The following is a 23404-nucleotide window of genomic DNA, read 5'->3' as shown; positions in this document are numbered from 1 at the left end:
TTATTTTAGGGGGTCGAGCCCTCTGCCCCTGGCTCCGCCACGGAGCACATTGTTATCCCAATAGCCACGTAAACTTTGATTATTTAATATTTTTAAATCTAATTGTATTTTCTAATATTTTTGAATTTGTGATTGTACTTTTTAACAATGCCATATACTTTAAGGGAAAATATTTTCTAATTGTACTTTTTAAATCTCATGGAGGTATAATTAAATATTTTAAAAATAAAGATATAATAAAAAGAGACACATAATAAATTTTAATGCTATTTATAGAATAAAAAATGTACATTGTCAATGTATTAAATGTAAACCCATACTTTAATTATGAAACTAAAGAAAATTGTTAAAAATAAGGTTTGATTATGGATTTTAATATTTAACTCTATGAAAAATAAAGGTTAATCAACCCATTTTAATTTGTCATAATTTGATCTTTGTAAGCCATTGAATGAATTGATTGTAAATTATGAGATTTTACAACTTCTATCCCTTTTAAGTAAGATATTAATCGAAGGAAAATGGAATTTCCACAATGACTGCAAGTTCTGCCGCTATCATTTGAGAAGACAAATTATTGTTGTGCCCAAAAATCAGATAATGGTTGGAATCATTAGCAGAACTAATCAAACGATTCTGTTGATCCATTCGAAGAATTAAACGTTTCATAATTAGTGAACTGAATTTATTACCATAACCCTAAATTAATCCAATTAAGTAATAGTGTTAAAATTTACTCTTAGATTATTAAATTAAAAATCAACAATTTAATAATTTATATGCAAAAAATTAGCAAGAATTATTTGTTGAAATTCATGTTTCTAACAACAACTAAATTAATTTCTTAATTTTCATAATTAAATTATAATAAATCAACTTTCTTGTGGTAGAAAAATGAAATCTATAATTAAATAAAAATAAAAATGATGGAAATATCTGTAAATGTATATTTTACAATTAATTTCATCTATAATTTTTTGAAGTCTACCTTTCTAAGTAGTGTTTTTCCTTTACATGGTATAATACAAAAAAAAAAGAAGTAAAATGTTGTAAATAGATGTAGCGTGTAAGAAAAAATAGTGAAGAAAACATTTTATTTTATTTACCGTTGTAGTAATCAATCAAATGGAGGGTAGGTTGAGTATATATTTGTGTAATGTATAAGGCTTGACCAACGGGGGGCTAATTCTTACACTTAATTTTACTTTTACTATCAACTAGTGTCACGAGGCTAGATCTTTCATCTCGCGATCCGTGTGGCCTTAGGTACCAATTTGTATAGCGGTAGCGATTTATGCCAAAAGAAGCAATAAAAGAACAACAGAAAGAGCGCACACAAGGTGTTTGAGTAAATGCTCTCAATATTCTCTTCTTAAGAATAATGAAACAATGAATGGAGTGAGTACAAATGAGGGGAGCTCTCTATTTATAGTTGAGCTCTCCCAAAATCGAAAATTAAGATACATTTACATCGACGGACGAGATTAACTATATCCCTTAATTTTAGGGATTTACAAGATATGTCATATCAAATCTAATCTAATCCTTATAAGATACGATTCTATCAATCTTCTAAGATTAGTTACCAAAATAGCCTAAGTTGTCATATCTTCATTACCGGGCCAACCAGGCTTGAATCTGACAGGCTTCTCTAACATCTTACTGAATCGGGCCAGTTCTTATGGGCCAAATGATCCCCATCTACACAATAGACCTTCACCGGATGCATTTGAGGCGATGGTCATGGGTTTTGAACTGCGACCCGTGACATTCTCCCTCACTCATTCTCGCAACGCCTTCATTGCGAAATTCGAATGGCACTGACTTGATTTGCCTCGGTCTCATCTCGACGCCTTAACTTTTTCCTTCCTTTGGGACTTTTGCCTCGGCTTACGTCTCTTCTAAACACGAACCGTCCTACTCATTGCATTTACTCTAGTTAACTATCCAACTTGCATCATTACTTTTCCCTTGAAGTCCGATGCACCACCCACCTCTCCCATAGGTGGAAGCCTTGTTGATGACTAGGCCAACTCCGACGCTTCACTCGAATTGAGCTTTATTGGTCCCAGCTTCACTGTTTTTATCGTAACTTTTTCCCCTAAGTTCGATGATAAAGTTAACTCCTCATTGGGTGGAAGCCCCTCCGACGACTCACCAGCTCAGACGTTGCCTTTTCTTTAACTACGACTTGCTTTGGATAGTTCCGCAACTTATGCGGACCACGACACAAGAAGCATTTTACTCAATTCTTTTTGCTCATCTTTACTCTCTTGGCTTCGACTTTTCCCTTGCTCGAACCAAGCTTCTTAGGCTCCTTGTCTGTTTCATCATCCCCTTCGATGACAGACTTCTTCGGACACTTTCGCAACCTATGCGGACCATGACAAAAGAAGCACTTCACTGGCTTCTTCTCAATTTCGGCCTTCTTGGCTTCGACACCACTTGCGCTCAAACCAAGTACAAAGGCCTTACCTACCGACTTCTCCTGAAGCGCGGATTTTTTCGGACATTTCTTCAACATGGGTGGATTGTTGCAGAGAAAGCATTTCAATTTATCGCTTTTCCTGTTAGGTTTCTTCTTCCCAACTCATGGTTTCCCATTGCCACAATTGTCGCCGATGCTATTACCATCAATATCTTCCTTGTGATCATTTTAACGTACGCTCCTTTCCTTGGGGTTGGAAGAACCAATCTTGTCTTTCCCTAGACCAAGCTTAACTACGGATTCCCCTACTGTCATGGCTTCCGATAGCTTTTGGACACCTCTTTGTTCCATCTTCTGTTTGACCCACGGCTTCAATCCATTCTGAAAATCTCTTTCTCGGTCACATTGAAGCTTGGGGCATGAGTTCCTTAAACTCTTGAACATACTCCCCCACTGTGCCCCATTGCGTTATCCCTTGCAACTTTGCCTGAGCTTCTTCCTTGGTAAATTCTGGGTAAAACTGTCCCTTCAACTCAGATTGGAACTCTTGCCACGTCCTAATCTCACTTTGCCTTTTATCTATGGTCCTACGTCGCCACTATAAAATCACAATATTAGTAAGAAACATTGAAGGAGTGTTTACCTTACCCACATCATCCATGATGTCTTTGCCACGGAAGTAGTTTTCCATCCTCCACAAGAAATTGTCCACACCGCATGCAGACTTTGTCCCCACAAACTCTTTTGGCTTTGGGACATCCTCATAACCAAGTGTTGCACTTGACACTCTTTTCCCCACGGCTGCTCGGCACAAGGCCAACTCTCCCTCGAGCTCTTCTATTCTTATGCTGAAAGCCATCATTGTGGCCATTGTTTCCTCCTTCAAAGCCATTTTTCAGTTTATCCATGTGTGAATTAAACAACTCATTTACCTTATCCATGGTGGAATCAAGAGACGTCTTTACATAGTCTCTTGACTGCTCCTTCCAATTGTTTATGCGATCCTCGACCCCATCGAGTGACTCATTTATGTCCTCTATTGATCCCTCGAGTTTACCCACACGTTCCTCTACTTCTGACAGCATCTCCCTCAAAGACTTTTCGGCCCACCTTTGTTTGAACTCTTCTTTCGACATCCCAATGGTGCCTTCAAACCAATAACTCTAATACCACTTGTCACGGGGCTAGATCTTTTGTCTCACGATCCATGTGGCCTTAGGTGATCCGTTCGTCCAAACTTGCCTAAGTCAGTCTTTACTCAAGTGAGGATTCCTTTAAAACTCATCCAAGGCACCAATTTGTATATCGGAAGCGATTTATGCCAAAAGAACAACAAAAAGAGCGCACACAAAGTGTTTGAGTAAATGCTCTCAATATTCTCTTATTCACAAGGAATAATGAAATAATGAATGGAGTGAGTACAAATGAGGGGGAGGCTTTCTATTTATAGTTGAGCTCCCCCAAAATTGACGATTAAGATACATTTACATCGACGGACGAGATTAACTATATCCCTTGATTTTAGGGATTTACAAGATATGTCATATCAAATCAAATCTAATCTTTACAAGATATGATTCTATCAATCTTCTAGATTAGTTACCAAAATTGTTTAAGTTGTCATATCTTCATTACCGAGCCAACTAGGCTTCAATCTGACAGGCTTCTCCAACATCTTACAGAATCGGGCCAGTTCTTGCGAGCCAAATGATCTCCATCTACACAATAGACCTCCACCGGATGCATTTGGTGCGATGGTCACGGGCTTTGAACTACGACCCGTGACACTAGTACTGACTACTGAGTATGACTTTGGTTTTAACTGGACTAAGTTCACACCATAAAATAAATAAAAAAATATTTATGATTATATTAAAAAACTAATTAGTATTAAATATAATGATTCAAATCAAATCTAAATCCTGAAAATAATATTGTTCAACCCTAAAATTTTTAACTTAAATTAATTATAAAATGAACATAACAATATCTTCATTCCGCAAAAAGTTTTGACTACTTCATTTTATTATTTATTTATATTTCATTATATTACTTTCCTCCACAAAAGTCAACTGGATGCCTAATCTGAAGTTTCAACTTTTAAGTGGTGTTTTCGTTGGTATAATTTTAAATTTTAGTCTTCAATGTTATTTCTTTTATCAATTTAATTATTTTTTTCTTTTTTTGAATTAAATTTAATAATTAACTTTTCAAAAAGAATTAAATCGTTTTTTTAAATGGAAATACTGACTAAAGCATTAGTTTTTATCGATATTAGTATGACAACTCGTGTGGTAGCCTACTTGTATTTCGTGCTGATATGACACTATTTGTCTTATTTGTCACTGCAACAAATATTTTAAAAATAGTAAAATAAAAAAATCATGAAAATTCAAAAAAAAAAATATAATATGAAGTACACGATGATTACCATGTGAATTATCATGTTTAAAATTTTAAATATTTGTGGTTAATCTTTCCTTTGAAAAATAATACTTTTACTCTTTTTGAAAGGTAAATAGTTAAATTTAACTAAAAAATAAAGATCAAATTGGCAAAAGATGTGAATATTAATTGCTTGATTTGTGATTATATCTTTTAAATTTTTAATCTGAAGTTAAATGATGATATATTACTAGATTAATTAAAATTATATTCTATAAAATAAAAGAATGGGTAGGAAGGAAGAAAAAACCCCTTAATTATTAAAAAGAAAAAAGCATAGCATGGGCATAGATTCAATGAATCTTACAAGGAACAGCTGATTGTAGGTGGATAGAAGAATGGTGGGTCATTTATATTTATAAGGAAAATAAAATAAAAGAAAGAAGAGAGTAGATGGGGTTCATTGTTGAAAGATAAGGATTGCATAACTAGTTGAAGGTGATTGTGAAAAGAATCTTAGTTGAAACTTAGCCCTTTGAGGATAAGGAAAATGCAGCACCCATTGCTTATATTGCATGGCATATTTTTGACAAGTTAGGCTAAGAGTCTTTACCTACATCCTCCAATCATCTTTCTTTATTTAATTTTTGGTTGTTTTCTAACACGTGTCCTTCATATATTATTTATTTTTAATAATATTGTTGAGCAATTAACTCTTTCAAGAGAAGTTTTTAAAGTATTATTTATCGAACAGTTGGTCAAACCCTCGACAATGTTAGGTATTGTTCTCGTGACTTGAGTTTTGTTTCCTTCTGTCGAGAGTTGTGTACAATTTATGGAAGGAGAGAGTCTCGATTGGTGGAGATACAACTTGCAAGACTCAAAGGAGAGGTGTCAAAATATAAGTAACAATAATTATGTATTCACCTGCACGTCGAGGTAAGGTTTTCAAAACCAGATCAGTGGTTGAACCAGTCAGGCCACCAGTTCGTCGATTTGACTGGTTCGTCTAATTTGATTAAATAAATCATTGAAAATATTTAAAATAATACAAAATCTGGTTCAACCAGTCGATACCAATTCCCAAGCTAATCGATCTGAAACCTCTCTTCAAGCAGGTATCCTAATTGAACTCCTGGTGCAATCCGATTTAAACAACCATGGCGGGAGGACTCGAGCCACCTATATAAGGCGCGTAAGCCACATACATACTAGCAAGTATGTTGCCTAAGTTCCTTAGGTTGAAGGTTCGAGTCCCTACACGCTCATGTGACATGTATAATTAATGTTGCGCCCTATACTAACACTTCTCCAGTGAGTTTTGTAGATTGTATTTTTGTATCACCATCAAGAGAGCCACCCCTTCTATGAACCATACACAACTCTTGGTGAAGTTAGAGGACAAAATCCTGACATAGGAATAATACCTTCTGCTGTTAATATAATCTAATTAGATGTCTGACGGACAACATTTCGAAGACTTCTCTCAAAAGAATGGACCCCTCAACACATATTATTTTATTAAAAAAATATTTGCTTAAATGCTTTATTAACCTCTTTTATGATTATTATTTAAACCGCACAACTATTGAATTTTTTAATATAAAAATTTAAGAAATTGATATAAAATGTTTTTATGTCAAACAACTAGATATATTCAAAATTTAAGATGGACGACTTTTGTTAAAATATCTATGTATCTATTAGTAGTGTTGAGAAGTGGCATTGTGAGAGCATGAAATAACAAAATTCTTTAGTTTTCTGTATTTTATTGGAACTGGGATTTCGTTACTATGATTAGAGAGGAAGCATCCTTGAACCTACTTTCTTTTTCTTCATTAAATTAGGTATTTCCTAACAAATTATTGACCTTTTATACCTATTTATGAGTAAGATCCATGATCATTATTTATTAACAAAGCTTTTTACTTTCAAACTTTATCTTAAAACTCAAGCCAACTAAAATATAGGTTGAGATTACAACTTGATATTTGTTGCACTTTATGTATTTTTGACTATTCTGCTACTATAAGAGTAACTATAATAATTGTGTGATGAGATTTGTTTTTTAACTCATCAAAATTATCAATATTCTTGTCCGAATTAAGGTATGGAAATTAATTGTTTTCAAATTTACATCTAACTTTTTTTAATATTGTGATCTTCGAATTTTGAATATGATTTCTTTTTATTGAAATTGTACTAAATAATTTATCACATAAACCGTTTTGCTTCCTATAATTATTTTAGTTTTACCACATAGATAATAAAAAATTGTTAAACTCGTAAGTGAAATTTGATTTGATTTATCTTAAAAATTATATAATGTTTTTTTGGGTTAATAATTAATGCATTGATCGTATATAATTTTATATCTGGTCAGTGAATTTGATGTTATCACATCATTAAAAATGAAGTTAAAGTAAATCTAATTTTAAAATTTTGTGACGTCTTGTTCACTTATAAAACTTTTTTTTACCTACTTTATATTTTGTAAAAGATAAATATATAATATTTGTAACGTAATTTTTTTTTTAAAAAACCCCATGTTAAGCTACCCAAGTTCTAAAATTTAGTAGGAAAAGAATCTAAGATCATGTGAAATAGCAAATGTTTGTGCTAGGTCATGAAGAGACTTAAAAAAGCATAGGGGTCATTAGATTTATGTGAATTGAGAAGGGAATTTATACAAAAGCAATAGAACGGTGATTGAAAGTGGTTTGGGACAAGACATAAAAATTTATAGCAAAGCTTTAGACCAAAGCATGGGATAACTTTAGGACGACAAAGGAATGAAGGGATGTTTTTAAAAGGAAGAAATTGCTAATTTGAGTAACAAAAATGGAATAAGACATGTTTGCAGCTGCATAGGAAAGTAAAGGCATTTACACTAATACGGAATATGTTGGCATCACACAACAGATTTTAAAGACAAAGCAAAAGCCAAAAGGTGAAGCTTCACTTCTACTTTAACTCCTGGTATATATGAAGCCAACTATATATATATAAATATATATCCAATTTCTGTTATTTTGGTTTATAAGTAATTTATCTAAACTATTATTTACACTATATTTAAGCCTTTAATGAGTTAGTATCATGAATCAATCAAATAAGAAAACAAAAAAATCTTTTTATTTAAAAAATAAAAAATATTAAAAAAATTAAATCCAAAATAAATCCATGACACCAAGAACTCCAAAACCTCTCATTTGGGTTTTTTTATAAGCATATTTTTATTTAAAATTTCTTTTTCACCCACATTACAAATGAAATATAATCTAGTTTTTCTTAATGCATCTTTCTTAAGAATAAAAATAAGCACCGAAAAGTTTTGATGGATGATCTACTATTAGTAATGGGACACAACGAACATATATTGGTTCAAATGAGAAGTAACTCATTCATTAAAAAAGAGCCAATTACAGAAAAAGAAGAAAAAAAAAAGGGCCTAAGGCCTAAAAAAATACAACTACAAAGTCCATAGGGCTAAGCTCAACAGAACCCGGTTCCCAAGAAATCTTAGCAGCTAATTCTGATGAGAGCACTTTGGGAATATAGCTAAAGGCAGTCGCAACTGGCTTAAAGGCATGCACACCTCTAGCGGAGGTCATGCCATCGTGAAGCCCTAAAACATAATGCCAAAGTTGCCATAAAACTAGCTAGAAACACCGACAGAGGAAGACCCAAAACCAAAACATCCGCAACAACAACCACTAGAAGCAAGATTTGGTGTAAACACCATAATCTATCGAGGTTTAGATCCGAAAAACCCCAAGGAAACAGAGAAACAACAAAGTCTGTCAAAAAGCAAAGGCCTTAATAGAGACTTGGGGAATGGACAACCTAAACCAAGGATGAACCCATGACCATGGAGTTCCAAGACAAACCAACCTCTTATCAACGACCTAAGGCTGGCGAAAAAAATATGAAAGGCGAAATCTTGAGTTTATATCGAAAAGCATAAGAGAAATAAATAAATAAAATAAAGAACAAAATGTGAGCAGTGCGGACCTAAAGGTCGAACAGCTGCTCACAAGCAACCCGAGAATCAAGCTCTAGTAGAGAGAGAAAATGAAGTTTCTGGAAAGAAGGGAGAGAGATCTTATTTTCTACACGAACCATGTTTTACTTATCTCAACTTTCATGTAGAAATATAATCTAAAAAAAAAAAAACCTTTCATGTTGGCAACACTTGAAACTCGCATAGGCTCGATTTTGTGTAAAACTTAGACACCCAACCTTGATCTCGTGAAGGAAAAATTCCTTAAAACTAAATCAAATGACAGTCTTGTAAAATTTACAAAAATCTAGTTAAAACATATAGAAAATGTAAAATTAAACCAATGAGGTCTTGATTACATAGGCAAAAGTTGAACTTCTAAGATTTTGGACATCTAAGTTGGAATTCCGCCGCATGAAAATTATGTATAAATTAGTTAATTGAGTTAAATTAAAATACTTGTAATAGTTAAGTTTCAAAAATTTTAATTTAAAAAAAATCAAAGCCCTTAATAACATTTGTTCCCCTAAAAAGTCGAATCTGATTGAAATTAAGAGGATCGTTGTTTTTAACTTTTCTTATCACTAAATCCAATAGAATCTCTTCTTAATGAAGTGTGTATGATTTGAATTTATGGAAAGTTTACAAAATTGGTGAGAGAAGAATAAAAATGGGAATTTTCGCTTGCCATTTTAGGAGCACAAGTAAAATCAATGTCAAGGTGTTTAAAGAATAAGAACACTTCATGATTAATATACAATTAGCTGTCTAAATGAGATTTGCTGAAAAAGGAAATTGGATTAATCCAACTAGGCCAAAAGTTAAAGTAGAACCCAATCACAATGTTCCATTTTTTTGGCATCTTATTCATTTCGTTACTAAAGCAAAGGTAAAGAAATAATAAAAAGAAAAAGATGGACAAAACAAAGGCTTTCCGTAATAAGCTACAAAATTTATGGTTAAATCTGTGACATAATAAGATAGTGGAATAATCAGAGTTCAAGCAGTTCCCTTCAAAATGGAGTCCTTTGACCAAAAAGAAAATGGAGTCCCTCAGTTTAGTATTATATTATTTATTATCTCACCTTTCAGAAAGTGTTTAATGTAATTAAATTTATTTATTATAACTTTATTTTCAAAGCTTTGACCTCAATAACATAATTCTGTCAAAGGGGTATTGAACCAAAAAGTACAAACATTCTATTGAATACAACTTGTATTGGATGCAAAGAGTTAGTTGTTGGAAACCGAACTTGAAAAAATTGTTTTTAATGGAAAAAGGAACCAACATGCATGAGGATCATTGGGTGTCTTTAAAAGCATTTGATTATCAAAATGAAGAAAAGCCGAAAGTAGATATATTCAAACATAAATATGAATATAAATATACTTTTTTTTTCAAAAACTATTAAAAATTCTGAATACATATAATAGTACTCAGGCTTTGAAAAGAGAAGCCCTTTCTTTTAAACCTTGGACCGGGCGAACCTACTAATATAAGCAAAGTTGACGGAAGGAAATACAAAGGGTTGATCTTTCATGGCCTGGAAACCATGAATAGTCTGCATGCAAGGTAACAGATGGAAAGCATGGAATGTTTGTTTTATCTTTTCTAACACAAGAATGATCATGCCCGTGACGGCCGGGGCCAGTGCCAGTGCCGGTCAAGTATAGCAGGGTTTACTAATGTAGGGTAGTTAAATGTAAGTAGAGCGGCTCTATGCTTGCGAATCAACAAATAACATCCGCAAACATTGAATTTGGCACAAACGCAACATCCAAAAATTGTACTAGATTGTCAATACAAAGACCACTAACATAGAAATCAGGTAATGGCTACATGATAAAAATGTTTAAAGCAGTTAATGAAAAGGGAAAAAAAAAAGGAAAAAAGTGTCATCTGGGAGTCAACAAATACAGAACATATTAAAGAAAAAGAGAGGTTTGACTGTATCATATTCGAGCAACATACGAATTGGCCTGAGTGACATATCTCACCCATCGATATGGATTATAGGAGCTGGATTTCTTTGCTATCTGCAAGTATTTCACCTGCAGCAGTAGAACAATATTAATATTTCTAATCTTTTGAAACAGTGGATTAGGGTTTAGAAACATTGCGGAGACTTGAATCTTTGTCCTATGTGCCATAAAAAATGCTTTGAGAGTTGGCTTTTACTACTAAATGACAAACTTCGTGTTGTTAAATCAAAATCGTGATAGGAAGCATTCATGATGTGGCAAAAATATAGACCTAATTGGTGAAACGAGTTGTGAACCCTGATCTAAGTGACTAAATCAACAAACATGCATACATGCAAACGGAGAGTGCACTGGTCTAAGGCTTAGGTATTATCCTAAACAAGGTCCCAAGTCAAGTCCAAATAGGCATTATCCGTCAAGAAGTCAGACAATTGATTGAACCCGAATAATTGCTCATTGAACATTGATAATATTTCAATTGCATTATATACAAAGAAAAAAAAATTTAAGCAACTTCTAATTTAGGCACTGCTTCTTCCTCTTAAGTCATCTTCTATTCCAGGCTTTATCATAGATCCATTAGACCTTTTGCTTTTATCAGCCAAAATATAGACATTTCAATCCTCTAGGAAACTACCAGTAAGAGTATCTTTACCTGAAGCCTTGAAACATTATACATTGGTATTGTGAAAGTCATGCTAACTGGACCAGCTTCCTTTGTGAGGTTTGCTGAATTAAACCATAAATATTTCATCAATGAGAAAGGAACTTAACACATTTTCTCAAATGAATTGATTAAGTTGAGAGAGAAAAAATTTAGAAAAATGATTCTTTAAAAGAAATAAATTATGGATAATGCATACCATGTGATTCCTGTGAAAATGTCAGCTTTGCACGAAGTGTATGTTCAGATCCACCCACGATCTGTCAAGCAATACAAAATGATGATTAGATTGAAAGGGAAAATGCTACCATATAATTGAATTATTTGATGGTAAAACCTTCTCAAAACATCTGTAAAAAGCCTTACCTTCTTCAATCCCCATTCAAGTTTCTTGTTAGCTTCTTTGAAATCAGTTCTTTGTCCAACAGCTCCAGGTTCCAACTCAAAACTAGCTCTGAAAGAACAAGTCCAAAAGATGTAATCCACGGAAATATATCTATTTGTCCCACCAAACTTGACATTGACCAGAGAAAAGGAAAATACCTAGTAGTATATTTAGGAAGTGGCATTTGTACAGCAATTGTGTTTGCAGTAATGTTTGAAGGGAACTCCGCGCGTACTTTAATAATAACTTCAGCCTAAAAAAATTAATAGAGGAGCATAAAGATTGGAATCAGAAATAAACGCTCTAGAATTGAAAATTTATATTAGAACTTGATGAATTACTTGTACATGAAATAGGCCCTTATCAAATTATTATTATTATTTCAGGAAATATGCATGCTTATGGATTATGGGGAAAAGCATATGATGAATCCATCATAATGTATGCAAGTCAAGAAAGACAAGCTCACTTTAAGCTGTCCTGCTTCTTCAATTAAACAATTAATACGGAAAGGAGGCTTAAATTCCTGCGTCATTCGGTAGTTCATGACAGGAAATTCACCATCTGGTGGTACCTGAAAGATAATAGCAGAACGAAACATTAGACTAAAAAATGCAAATACATCTCTTCAGTCTGCAAAATTTTCTACCTGCTACAATCAAATCTTCACTCACCAGAGATAGAGTCCTGTCCATGTCAAAACTATCAAGACGCACTGATTCATGAAAATTACAATCATCGAGTATCACAGCGCCTGAACCAGATGAACTCCTATAATCTGTCACAACAAGCAGACCCAATAGAATGACAAATCATTGGTTTGAAATAGTGGGTGAATAATAGATACAAAAACATAGGTTAAACCAATATTGCTAAGAACGTTCATATCAAAATACTAGTTGCAAGTGACAATCATGGCTGAATATCATATACAAATAATCCTCTAGAAACAATAGAAAAAATTTCATTAACCAAAAAGCGATTGAATAAACGGAAATAGTGCTTATTGATTAAGTTATACTTTCCACACATTTGTTCAGCTGTTTGCAATGAAAACCTTGAAGACAGCACCTCTATGGAAAGACAATTTTCAATATATACATATATATGTTAAATATAAAAGCAATACGAACGGGTGAAGGCAGTACCATAGATTGTTCCCCCTCCTCTTCCTATGCTCAGATCTTCATTAAGAGCTAGTCGAATTTCTGGATTTCCTGACAAGTAACTTTTCATTTGAATAGTGCCATCAATCTCAGAAGTCAGTATATACCCCTGTTTAAAATATCATTGAATTGGTTAGCAGTTTATTTAATCATGCACGATGTTATGGGAGCATGTTTGTGGACTGTATATTTTTATTTTTTTGATAAAAATCATAAACTGAAATTAAACAACTGATGAGGGATAGAGTTCAAATAAACTTTGAGGATAACGGGGAGAGAAAGAACAAAATGGTAGTTCTTTCACTTTATTTAGTTCAAAAAGAGAGGGGATGAACATACAGGTCAAAAGCTTTTAAGGGAGAAAAAGGATAATAGTTCTACTAATCCAAAAAAGAAAAAGAAAAATAATGAAATCCAAATGTCTAATAACTAGAAATTAGAACACTTTAGATATTTCCAAATTAAAATAACAATGTAGTCACTCACACTAGAGCTAAATGTGACACTGATTTTCTCAATTATATCCACAAAAATTTCCTCTCTCTTCCGGCCTCCAGGCTCATTTGCTACAACAGACTTCGTAACTGCTGTGCCAGGCATTCTTTTGGTTCCTTGCTGCATACATCCAAAATTGAAAAATAAATATCCGCACAAATGCATTTTGATAAAATAAGAGAGTACCATTTATATCAAGGTTGATAATCAGGAACTTCATCATACCATAAAGATGGCAGCAGGGCCAAGAGGTTGCAAACGTGCAGCATCAACCACAATTGGCTCATTAAAAACGTAGGACTTCAAAACTTCAGTAGATGTTGTTTGCACATAACCAAAGTCCTGGTGGAAAAAAAAAGCAGAACCTATTAGAATCTTTTCATAAGAACAATACATGGTTAATGGTAAATACTTCACCTAATTTGAAAAGCCTTATGCATATTTCATAGGAGAGGAATATTAAATTTTATGATGTACAAGTCAATTCTAAAACGCAATCTATTATAAACTCGTATCGACTTCTTGAGCAAAGGCATGATGCAGTAATCCCTTGGTAGCTAATTAAGAGTAGCAAGCCTTTGACCAAATATATATATACCAACTGAAAAGTTTAGTATGAAAAGAACTTACAATGACTTCATCAAGCAGTTCATATACAAGAACAAAGTTTTTCCGCAATGAATCTTCACTTAGAACCCCTAAATAATCTTTAATGACACGAGCAATCCTTTGCAGAAGTTCCAGGACAAGAGATGGCGATACATTAACCCTTGTGGTTGCAACAAACAACAGCCCAACAACCTTCACATGGAAGTAGTTCACACCATCCACATTCTATTGATGGAAAAGAATTATACAAAATTATTAAAGCACTACTCCAGCTTGTAAACTATAACAATAAAGTAAATGTGCATTGGATTATACCAGCCATAGATACATGATAAATAATAGGAGTGATTAAATCAATCTAAAAACTAAGCATACCAAGAGGGATAGCTAGAGCAAATATGTTGATTATTCTATTTAATGCATATAATTTGTCCAGCCGGCATAAAAGCATCCGGCCTGATATTACATTCTTTAGTAATATAATACCTACAAAGACAGGGGGTGCCTCCTCTTGTCCATCCTCTTTCCAGAACTTAACTTTCCGGAAGAAAATCTCTGCACTTCCTTTCGCTACTTCACCCCGATCTGCAATAACAATCATTCAATCAGTGTCATGTTTTGGGCTGTAAAGATCTTTGTGTTCAATAAAATCAAACCACAATTATAAATCAATATTATAAATAATAATTTACAATTATCTTCCATTAGGTACATGCTTAAGTGCCAATTGTAAATTTAAATAAGGGTCAAGACATTTCCATAGGCATCGTGAATTTCAGCGTCCAGAAATTGATATGTAGCTTTCCAGGCCAACTATTCCTACTGATTTTGCTAAATTACTACATGCAAAACCAATTCAAAGCCTATCATTCGTTCATCAGTAAAGATGAACTGAAAGCTGATCTAAATGGACTCGAGAATCATGGTTGAAAATAAAAGGAAATTTTGAAAGCTAAACTAGCATAAACTATAATTCAGAATGCAGCAAAGGAAAAGAATTATCTTACACTAAATATTTTCCATCCAACTGAACAGAGCAAAAATCGAATATGAAACAAGAAGATTCAGATCTACAAAGTCAATCATCGCACTAACTATTGAGAGAAAAAAAGCTTAAAAGTAAGGATCTCATTCCAATAAATATATCGCAAGATTCTACTGAAAAAAAAAAGAGGAATGAAATTTAGATCCAAAGAGTAAATAATAAGAAGGGGAACTGACAATCGCGAAAAACTATGTTATCGCCTCGCTGAGAGAGCACGAAAAACTGAGAGATCATGATTTTCGCCGTTCAAATCGTCTCCTCCGATTTCCTTCCCTCTATGAATTTGCCTGCGATTTTGATTTTGCTTTGTTTTTATGCACTGCAGCTTCGATCTTTTAGGCTTTGTTTCTTCTGCTTCTTTCCACTCGGCTGTTTTTTACTTCGATTTTACAATTATGTTTTGACCCCTTAAAGATCTCAAAATTTTATGTCCATACCTTAGAATTTAAATTATTCCTTTCTTGACCTCGGAGTGATATTTAACTGACTTTATATGCCAAGGTGGATCCAATCGACCATTACTACTTCATTTATTAATTTCTAGGATAAATTTCACACTGTCTCTAAATTTTGTTTAAATTTACATTTCGATTATTCAATTTTTGATGATATGAAATGTTAATTCAAAGTGTTAATAATAAATTTGGCCTCTAAACTATAATTAAAATGTCATTTTAAAATTTTTCTTAACAATAAATTTAAAAAAATTAATGGATAAGTGATCAAAATTTAACAATTCAATAATATTAGTAATTATTATATAACTTTTAAAAGTTAAATGACTAAAATGTAATTTAAAAAATTGTTAGAAACTATTAATGTGATTTACCCTAATTTTTAATACACTAATAATTAATATTCAAATGTGTAGTGCTGATTGATGAATTGTGGAAGTCATAAATGATGGTTAAACTTGCTGAATTATAAACATAATTAATTTGAAACAATAAGAATGCAAAAGCTGAATTCTGAAATAATCCATTCTTAATGGAAAGTATTATTTTTCGTGGAGAAAGGAAATGGTGAAGCAGTTTTTTTAAAAAGTGAACATTCCTGTCTCAATATTTTGAAATTATAAGTTTACTCTTATATTTTTAATTTTTAATTTTTAATTTTTAAAAGATAAATCTTAAAATATTTAAGTTAGATGTTTATAGATTATTGCATTACCAGTGCACATTGAAATTATGGTAAATTATACTTAAGTTACTAAATTTTTAATAATTTTACATTTTTGTCACGCAACTTAAAAATTTTATAAAATAATAATTAAATTATTTAAAAATTTTCATTTAAGTCATTGGGTTGTTAAAATCTCTATTGTAAGAATTCTCTATTCACACAACCTGCACTAATTGAAAACTCTCATTCTTCTTTTCTTCTACAATTCAATTTTTTTCGTGAAACAGCTTTGAATATCACAAACCTACGAAACAAAATCTAAATAGTTTTTTTCTCCGATCTCTAACCTGGATTGTCAAATCAACTAAGATCTAAAGGTGTATTTTTCTATTCGTTGATGAATACTGATCCATCGTACTAATCATCGAATTGTCACTTGAAACTCGCTAGTCAAATATTTTTTTTAAAAAAAAAATTAACAGTCTAGTGAAAAACCTACAAATAGTTCACTTATTTAAATGAAAACTTTTAAATAATTTAGTGATTATGACGTAAAATTACTAATAAATTAATAACTTTAATATAGTTTACCCTTTAAATTATTATAAATAACTAATGGATATCAAATGAGATGAAAGTTTGAGATAATTACATAAAAATATTATTTAAATTTTAACGTTCAGGCGAGACAAAACATACAGACGATAAAATGATAATCCCGCGCCATTACCTTCCGTAATCGACAATCCTAGCGAGATTGCATCCTTAGCTTTACAATCCCTTCCAATTACATGTTGGATATGCTTTAGTTTTTATTCTCGTAAATTGGGTCTACTATATCGTAGCTGGCTCAATATAATGTTTGGGCGTGGTTTGATTTGAAAATTGAGCTTTGCAGCCTTTGCTTTTTACCTATCAAACACCGTGAGTTCAACTTTTTCAAATTATGTTTGTATTATTGTCATTTTCTTGCAATGTACAGGTTTCAAATATATATATATAAAATGGCCAAGAACACATCAGTCAGCACCAAAGTTGTTGATCTTTGACGAAGAACCTTCCCTTTTCTTCATCACTGCCTCCCTTGGAATCAAGCGTCCACTTCTCAAATGTACAGTTGAGAAAATCATAGTATCCTCCATGAACAAACAGCAGCTCTTTCTTCACCTTCTCTTTTATCTAGGGATATGTTAGTGTTAGGATCGTCCCGATTAAGCAACGAACAAGTAAAAATAGTAGAAGAAATTGAGAAGATGAACACACAAATTTAACGTGGAAAAACCCCTCAAAAGAGGATAAAAAACCACGGGCAAAGATAATTTTACTATAATGGCAAAAGAATGAAGAGTACAAAAGATGGAGATAAAAACTAAACCCCGAAAACCCGAAAAACAAAGAACCCTCAAACGTAAACACAAAATTCTCTGAATGTGTTATGAGTTCTAATCTAATGGGTGTCACTTTTTCTAAGATTGTAAAGGAGCCTATTTATAGGCTAAATTAGTAAGTCAAATAAACTATACTAATAAATGCTAAATATATTATACTAATAAATACTAAATCTTCTAGAAAGAAAATATTTTTTTGTTTAACTTGACTTGCAAGCAATCTCTTAGAATTTGGGTCACACAATTCTAACAATCTCCACCTTAACACAAATTCTTTCAATGCCATCTTTGCCAAAACCCGCCACGGGCCTATCTTGAACTATGCAGGGAATTAACTGAGTCGAATCTATGCTTAGAAGCTGGAAGACTTCTAGCCTTCGACTTGTGCACTGCCAAATCAAAACTAACCCGGGTCTGATTTTCACGAATACAGTGCCCTAACTTTTCAAAACCTGCATCCAAAAGAGAACCTCTCTTCAACGAAACGGTCATACCTTTTTCCCTCCTATGACCAAGTTGCCTCCGCTTCAAATGAGTTGACTTTGACTCCGTAATGGACGAGGGACGTCCGATTTCACCGGTCACTGTAAAAACTTCCAGAATATAAAGACTGCCGGTTCTTTTACCTTTTAACAAAACGAGAGCTCTACGAGATACTTTAATGTCGCTCGACTCGATGTTGATTCTGCATCTTTTCAAGTCTAAAATACTCAAGGAGATGAGATTCTTTCGTAAATCAGGTACATACCTGACATCTGAGAGTGTCCTAATCGTCCCATCGTGTATCCTAATTTTAACAGTACCAATACCGATTATTTTACTAGATGAATCGTTTCCCATGTGCACAACTCCACCTTCAACTGATCTGTATGTGGAGAATCATTCTCTATTGGGACACATGTGGAAAGAACATCCTGAATCTAGGATCCACTCAGACGTAATCTTGGAGTTATCGCTCGTTGACACTAACAAGAAATCATCACCGCCTTCATCGACCAAATTAGCACCAGCTACATCTTCCTCGTTACTCTCAGCAGCTCTTTTATTTCGCAGTTTATAACAATCTGCTTTGACGTGACCTAAGTTTTTGCAATAGCGACACCTTTTGTCTCGTTTCTTTGATGCTACCAAAACGGAAGCTTGTCTATTGCTTTGCTATTCAAATCAAACTCATTGTCGAGTTTGTCTCTACTCAACAAATGACCCTTCACATCTTCGAACGAGAGTTTGTCTCTGCCATAAATCAGGGTCTCCCTGAAAGACTTGTATGAAGAGGGTAAAGAGCACAATAATAGCATAGCTTGATCTTCATCGTCAATATGAACCTCAACGTTCTTTAAATCATTTAAAAGAGTAATGAATTGACTGATGTGATCTTTAAGAAGCTTACCTTCGTTCATGCGAAACGTAAATAGACGTTGTTTCAACACTAAACGGTTAGCCAGAGACTTAGTCGCATAAAGAGTTTCTAACCTTTTCCACAAGGCGAATGAGGTCTTCTCCATCAATACCTCCTGCAATACTGTATTCGCGAGGCACAACTGGATTGCAGACAATGCCTTTTCATCAAGCTCTTTCCATTCTGTTTGATTTAGATTCTCAGGCTTTTTCCCTGTAACAACCTTTTTCAAGCCTTTTTGAACTAGAATTGCCATCATCCGAACTTGCCACAGATTGAAATTTGTCTCACCATCGAACTTCTCAATTTCAAACCTTGTTTCTGCCATCTCTGACCGGGCTGATCTATGAAAGTTAAACTAGCTCTGATACCACTTGTTAGGATCGTCCCGATTAAGCAACGAACAAGTAAAAATAGTATAAGAAATTGAGAAGATGAACACACAAATTTAACGTGGAAAAACCCCTCAAAAGAGGATAAAAAACCACGGGCAAAGATAATTTTACTATAATGGCAAAAGAATGAAGAGTACAAAAGATGGAGATAAAAACTAAACCCCGAAAACCCGAAAAACAAAGAACCCTCAAACGTAAACACAAAATTCTCTGAATGTGTTATGAGTTCTAATCTAATGGGTGTCACTTTTTCTAAGATTGTAAAGGAGCCTATTTATAGGCTAAATTAGTAAGTCAAATAAACTATACTAATAAATGCTAAATATATTATACTAATAAATACTAAATCTTCTAGAAAGAAAATATATTTTTGTTTAACTTGACTTGCAAGCAATCTCTTAGAATTTGGGTCACACAATTCTAACAGTTAGCAAGTTCATTAGCGACATATTTATGGATTCCTGCAACACCAATTCAATGTAATTATCATCTCCAATACATACATATAACTATGGAGTTTGTGATGCCAAATGTTAAAAAAAGAGTGCTGACTTTCTCACAGAGACGGCATTGTTGATCGAAGCTAAGGTGGTTTGCGGCAGATTCTGTTGTTAACTTTGCATTTTTCCCATTAGTAACCCAAGTTTTGATAAAACTGCTCGAAATGAACAAATAAGGTAAGGCTCCAAAAATTCTGCGGCTTCGTTTAAGGCTAAAACAGGAAAAACATATATCATCACCTGGAGTCACTATTATCTTGCATGCTCATAAGGGTCTGAATTCCTCCGCAGCAACTGTGACCAATAATTAATATGTTTTCAACCTAGTAATAAAAAAATAAAACCATGTTTTCTGAGTTTTGATCTACCTTTTATACTCTATTTTACGAAAACTGACAAGTTATACGTTTATAAACAGCTGCTTGTGTATTCTTGCCAATAAATAATCACTTACTTGAAGAGTTTTTACTGCAAATTCAAGGGCAGCGTTAGTTTCTGAAGGTCCCTTCTGCGAAAAGGATAAATTCTAATGAAATCTGTAGTATGTGTTTTCCTTGCTTTGTCAAATTCAATGAAGTTGAAGACAGCATGGCTAAATAATAATAATAATACCTGGAGTGGAGGAACAAGATTAGCTACATTTCGAATCATGAAGGCTTCCCCTGGTCGAAACCCAAGGATTGTAGAAGGACACACCCTGGAATCTGCACAAGCAATCACCATAAACTGTCTTTGAAAACTTGTTAGTCTAATTGGTCACATAGAAGAAGCATGATGAGGGAAATTGATAAATGGCTTTGGTTTGGTTTGGTTTATAACCTTGGGTGTTTGAGCTTCTTTAAGGGTTTCAAAATGCTCCAATTCTTCCCTGTTTGAAAATGAAAATTTACAAGGAATTAAAAGAAAAAATCAGATCAAGGGAACCTTCATTTTTTGACCCTACTGCTAAGTAGAACTTACAAATATTTGTGATGTTTAAAACTCAGAAACCTCTGTTTCAACTCATCAAACAGGTTCAATTTGGAGCCTGTAACTTCTTGTAGTCCTACACCTAGGGAATTGCTTGAAGCAAAAACCGAGGGCCTGTTGGGAAGAAACCGAACAACCGAAACAAAGCGAAAGCACAACCGGTGTTCTTTCTCTCATTATAACTCCTGTCAAAAATTATGGCAAGCACAATAGCACAAGATATGTTCTCTAGCAACCTTAATCAACCACAAATCAACTAATGCAATCACAACAAAAATAAATAGAGATACCGGTATTTTTACGTGGAAAACCCCTTTAAATCAAGGGTAAAAACCACGGGACTTTAGAGTCCGATAAAGAGCTCTACTATCATCAAATGTTCGACTACAAGATCACAATATCAAGCCTACAACAAGCATTCAACTCCGACAAGGTTAACAATATGTAATCTTTAGCAAAAGAGAGAAAAATGAGAGAACATCACCAAAAACGTAGCTGCTGAAAAAATGGGTATTTCCGACGCTACAAGTCTCGGATGAAAAATCCGACCGTACAAAGTCAAGAACACCTTATCACCTAGCTGCTGTCCAAAAATCACCTCAATCGAACCACGGATGGACCTTCGATCGAGGAGTTGATCACTGCTGCACCAAGCTTGAAAAACTGATTTTTTTCTATTCTCTCTTTTTCTCCAACGAGCTTCAATCCCACTCTCTGTTTTTCTCTCTTTTTAAATTGAGAATTTGACACTCAATAATAATAGAAAGGCTGCCCACGTCCCACACATAAAAAAAATTAGCTTTTGACAAAATCAAAGAAAGACAACATTATGGCAGAAAATATGGGTTTCCCACATAGTGGGACCCATACCCAACAGGGCCTCCTGTAGATATGGAGAATGCTATGGTTTCAACTTTCAAGTAGCTAATCCAAAAGTATAATAGAACTTAAGTAACGTGGGGTTATTAATGACATGAAGAAACTGGGAATATGTACTGAAATGGTCTCTGGCTATGGAATTTCATTGACTGCAATCATCTTTCCATTAAAAGCTTGGAGAATCAACAGGCTCAAAAACTGAATTTGAACCTAATATCTTATAATAATCTAAACAACAGAAATTGAAAGCCATATTTTACCTAGTGATCTCCGGTGAAGACGATGACCTTGATTGTATGTCGTCCACATCATTCAATCTCATCTATCCAAGTATATATGTACATATCAAAAGGAGGGAATCATTGTGGGAGAAAAAGAAACGAAACAAGAGAAAAGAATATTATCAACAAAACGCACCGCTTTTGAACAAAGCCATTTCCTCGGGAAACTGCGAACAGAGTCATCGGTAGTAAACCCAGAGAAATGAGACTGTGAGCAGCGATAAGAATCGAGGGTATCGCGTAGTGGCCTTGTCGCCGATGCAAGCGATCGAGCTTTAAAGCCTGAATTCAAGTTCACATGTCACCAAACAATTTACATAACTTCCATATCAGAATATGCTGTACTCCTTGAATTTACGATTATTATACTTACGGATCAACCAGGCCATTTCTCTTCCCACCTTTGCATTTGCTTCGTAATAATGAATTTCCTTTTATAACTCTGTTTCCATGATCGTGTTCTCCATATCATCACGTAAAGTTTTCAGATTGGGGGTTTTTGTGTTTTTATTTTATTTTATTTTTAAATTGTTTTGTTCTCCAGGATTGTTGGCATAATTGAGAGGGTGACGAAGACAACCAAGGCATGCTTATCCAAGCAAACGGAACACCAATAGTTATCCAATCCTTGTGGGGTCTGAACAAGCAAAAACAAATACCTAAAAAAATATTGGTCCCCTTCGCTAGTCATGCAAAGCTACAAAACAAGTGGCTTTGCCTTTATCCTCTCAAGCAATAAATTTCAAACTACAATAAAACGTGTTCATCAAAGCTAATGAAGCATTCATGCTTTGAATTTTTTTAACCTCTTTGATTCAATCTTTTTTTATATATTTGATTATATGACTCCTGAATTTAGTTGTTGTTATTATAAAGATTTATTTTAACTGTTATAATTATAATAAATATTATAAAATATGTCTCTTTTCAATTTTAATTTAATTTATTTTAACATCATGTTTAAATGTGTAATTGCGAATAGTGATGCGTCCACTAACATAATCATTTAAGAACTGTGGTTTGGTCATTTTCCCACACGACGTACTATGTTAGTACATGATTTCACTTGGATATGATTTATTACTATTTTAGGGTATATGCTGTGAGGGTTTAATTTTTATAAATTTTATTAACACATTCTCTTATTTTAGGGTATATGATATCACTGGTTTTGTGCCCATCAATGGTTCGGTTAAGGAGTTTGTTGCTTGCATGCTGGTTGAGCAGCAAGATGAAAAAGAGGAGGCGTGTGCTGGGGTTGTTATGGGGCATTTGGTTTAGCATAAATGTGATGGTTTGGAAACAAAT

The 23404-nt window shown here is 33.6% G+C and overlaps 2 protein-coding genes across 8 annotated transcripts; both read right to left on the bottom strand.

Moving 5' to 3' along the window:
* Positions 1 to 10611: 10611 nt before the first annotated feature.
* Positions 10612 to 15636, bottom strand: LOC121217833 (AP-4 complex subunit mu). The gene is made up of 13 exons (XM_041094253.1): positions 15340 to 15636; positions 14609 to 14703; positions 14140 to 14343; positions 13735 to 13851; positions 13501 to 13629; positions 12997 to 13123; positions 12523 to 12626; positions 12318 to 12422; positions 12007 to 12101; positions 11830 to 11917; positions 11663 to 11723; positions 11455 to 11528; positions 10612 to 10868 (listed from the first exon to the last, which is right to left on the bottom strand). The coding sequence occupies exons 1-13, from the start codon at positions 15395 to 15397 to the stop codon at positions 10770 to 10772; spliced, it is 1356 nt and encodes a 451-aa protein (XP_040950187.1). The 5' UTR covers positions 15398 to 15636; the 3' UTR covers positions 10612 to 10769.
* A 1578-nt stretch (positions 15637 to 17214) lies between these two features.
* Positions 17215 to 22706, bottom strand: LOC121217832 (beta carbonic anhydrase 6, mitochondrial). Of its 7 annotated transcripts, none has more exons than XM_041094246.1 (10): positions 22470 to 22706; positions 22233 to 22378; positions 22076 to 22137; positions 20928 to 21704; positions 20787 to 20835; positions 20580 to 20693; positions 20422 to 20475; positions 20208 to 20290; positions 20020 to 20122; positions 17215 to 17464 (listed from the first exon to the last, which is right to left on the bottom strand). In XM_041094246.1, the coding sequence occupies exons 6-10, from the start codon at positions 20688 to 20690 to the stop codon at positions 17309 to 17311; spliced, it is 507 nt and encodes a 168-aa protein (XP_040950180.1). In that variant the 5' UTR covers positions 20691 to 20693; positions 20787 to 20835; positions 20928 to 21704; positions 22076 to 22137; positions 22233 to 22378; positions 22470 to 22706; the 3' UTR covers positions 17215 to 17308. The 7 variants fall into 7 exon arrangements, with proteins under 7 accessions (XP_040950180.1, XP_040950183.1, XP_040950182.1 ...); XM_041094249.1 differs by having other exon boundaries at positions 20928 to 21577; positions 22470 to 22683; XM_041094248.1 differs by having other exon boundaries at positions 20928 to 21121; positions 22470 to 22683.
* Between the last annotated feature and the right edge of the window lie 698 nt (positions 22707 to 23404).

This window comes from Gossypium hirsutum, chromosome D05 (genome assembly GCF_007990345.1).
Source record: "Gossypium hirsutum isolate 1008001.06 chromosome D05, Gossypium_hirsutum_v2.1, whole genome shotgun sequence".
NCBI lineage: Eukaryota > Viridiplantae > Streptophyta > Magnoliopsida > Malvales > Malvaceae > Gossypium > Gossypium hirsutum.
Note: the sequence above shows the minus strand (reverse complement) of the source record. Positions and strands in the feature narration are given on the sequence as shown.